Source organism: Pteropus vampyrus, unplaced genomic scaffold (genome assembly GCF_000151845.1).
Source record: "Pteropus vampyrus isolate Shadow unplaced genomic scaffold, Pvam_2.0 Scaffold342, whole genome shotgun sequence".
Classification (NCBI taxonomy): Eukaryota; Metazoa; Chordata; class Mammalia; order Chiroptera; family Pteropodidae; genus Pteropus; species Pteropus vampyrus.
This window is the reverse complement of record NW_011889123.1, coordinates 204,840-206,530: the sequence shown is the minus strand read 5'-3', so window position 1 is coordinate 206,530 and position 1,691 is coordinate 204,840. Positions and strand designations below refer to the sequence as shown.

Sequence of the window (1,691 nt, the reverse complement as noted above, 5' to 3'; positions counted from 1 at the left end):
TCTCTTTCAGCGAAATATATGTTAGAACAGGTCTAGGTGTGCTCACTGGCGGATCTGTTGGGAGCATCGCACCGGTTATCAGAAGACTAAGAGGTACTTACCTTGTAGAAGAGCAAGATGAAATTGATCGCAAACGCGACAAACAAGGCTAACATTCTCATGTTGTAAAAGTTGCGAGCAAAATAGTTCTGCAGGTGAAAAAAATGGAAAGGTCACTGAATCAAGAGACTTGAAATCTGCAGACGATTTAAATAAAGCATTTGTTCATTTACCGCAAATTACTTCTTGAGTGCCCACTATGTATCAAGCACCATTCTTGGTGCTGGGCCACCGAGGAGACAAGTGACCAAGAAGCACACTCGCACGCAAAACACGTGATTTCAAGGAATGCTAAATGCTATGAGGAAAAACCCATCAAGTTACAGCTTAGGGAATGGGGTACAACTTTAGATAGGTGGTCAGGGAAGGTTTATTAGGTGACATTGAGCAGAGGCCTAAATATCACAGGGGAGCAAGTGAACAATTGGGGAGCGAATGGTGTGCCAGACAGAGGCAGGCACAGAGGCGAAGTTCTGAGCACAGAGTGACTTTGGAGCTTCCGAGGACAGAAGGAAGCACAGTGAGAAGGGGTGGACGGGGCCGGGGTCGGAGAGCCGACGGGGGACAGAGCTCCGCGGGTCTGCTAAAGCCTGCGGTCCCTCCCGGCGCAGTGCTTCAGCTGGTCTCAGGCCACGCAGGCTGCCCTCACCCCTCCTCACGGGGGGACGTGCACAAATGACCTCATCATCCTGTAGCATCATGACTCGTCTGTGAAGTGTGGTAAACAGGACCTTCCTTGTAAGTTTGCTATGAGGATTAGATAAGTTACTAGAGGGAAGGCTGGTTATGAATCTTATCATAATTGCGATTATTATTTTATTCTAGGGGGATCTGAACGGGGCTCGATGCAATCAGATTATAATTTCCAAAGATAATTCCAGCTTCTGTGCGGGAGACAGACGGGAAGCCAGTGTGGCGGCAAAGGGACCAGCCAGGAAGTTGTCACAGAAGTGCAGAAGGAGTGACGTTGACGGCGGTGGCTCGGACGGGAAGGGCACCGTGAAGAAGGTCTAACCGGGCAGACTCGGGTGGACTTGGGAGAGAGAGCCGAGAGGAATCACTGTCGGACTGTATTCGGGGTGGAAGAGAAGAAGGGGTCTCGGGCACGGCAACTTCTGGATTTGGGGTCTGCGCAGTGAGTGGCGGTGCCGTTTGTTGAGCTGGAGGAAAACTCGGGGGAGAACTGGGCTGAAGGGAAGAGGCTCTGGGAGCGATGGCACCTCTGTGTCAACGTCCTGTAAGAGACGTCTGCGAGGTGACCAAGTGCCTCGGCCGGGGCTTCGGCATCCGCAGGCCGTGTCCCCACGGCAGTGCAGCTTCTACCTTCCTCCACGCACACGCGCCATTTTAGTGGCGTCGCGTCCTGCGAATGCCCTGCCTTTCCCGCCACGGGGCCCTGGACCGAAGCTGGCCCTGCCTCCCGAACTGGTCAGTCACACGGGTTTGCCCTGGAAGGTGGAACTGGGTCAGGGGGGTGGTGTTAGTTACTCTGGTTTCTGAGATGGGAGGTGACAAGGGGGGGACACAGGGCCCCTAGTGGCCTGATGTGGCAATGAACAGTCTGAGCATGCCAACTCGCCTGCAGAGAAAGT

The 1,691-nt window shown here is 53.5% G+C and overlaps 1 protein-coding gene across 1 annotated transcript in view; it reads right to left on the bottom strand.

Moving 5' to 3' along the window:
* LOC105304450 (ryanodine receptor 2) overlaps window positions 1-1,691 on the bottom strand; it is a gene marked incomplete at its 5' end in the record, with an annotated part of 220,090 nt that overhangs the window by 28,925 nt on the left and 189,474 nt on the right. Inside the window, one exon of the mRNA XM_023522367.1 lies at window positions 102-188. Coding sequence (XP_023378135.1) covers window positions 102-188 — 87 coding nt within the window. The remainder of the gene's footprint in view (window positions 1-101; window positions 189-1,691) is intronic.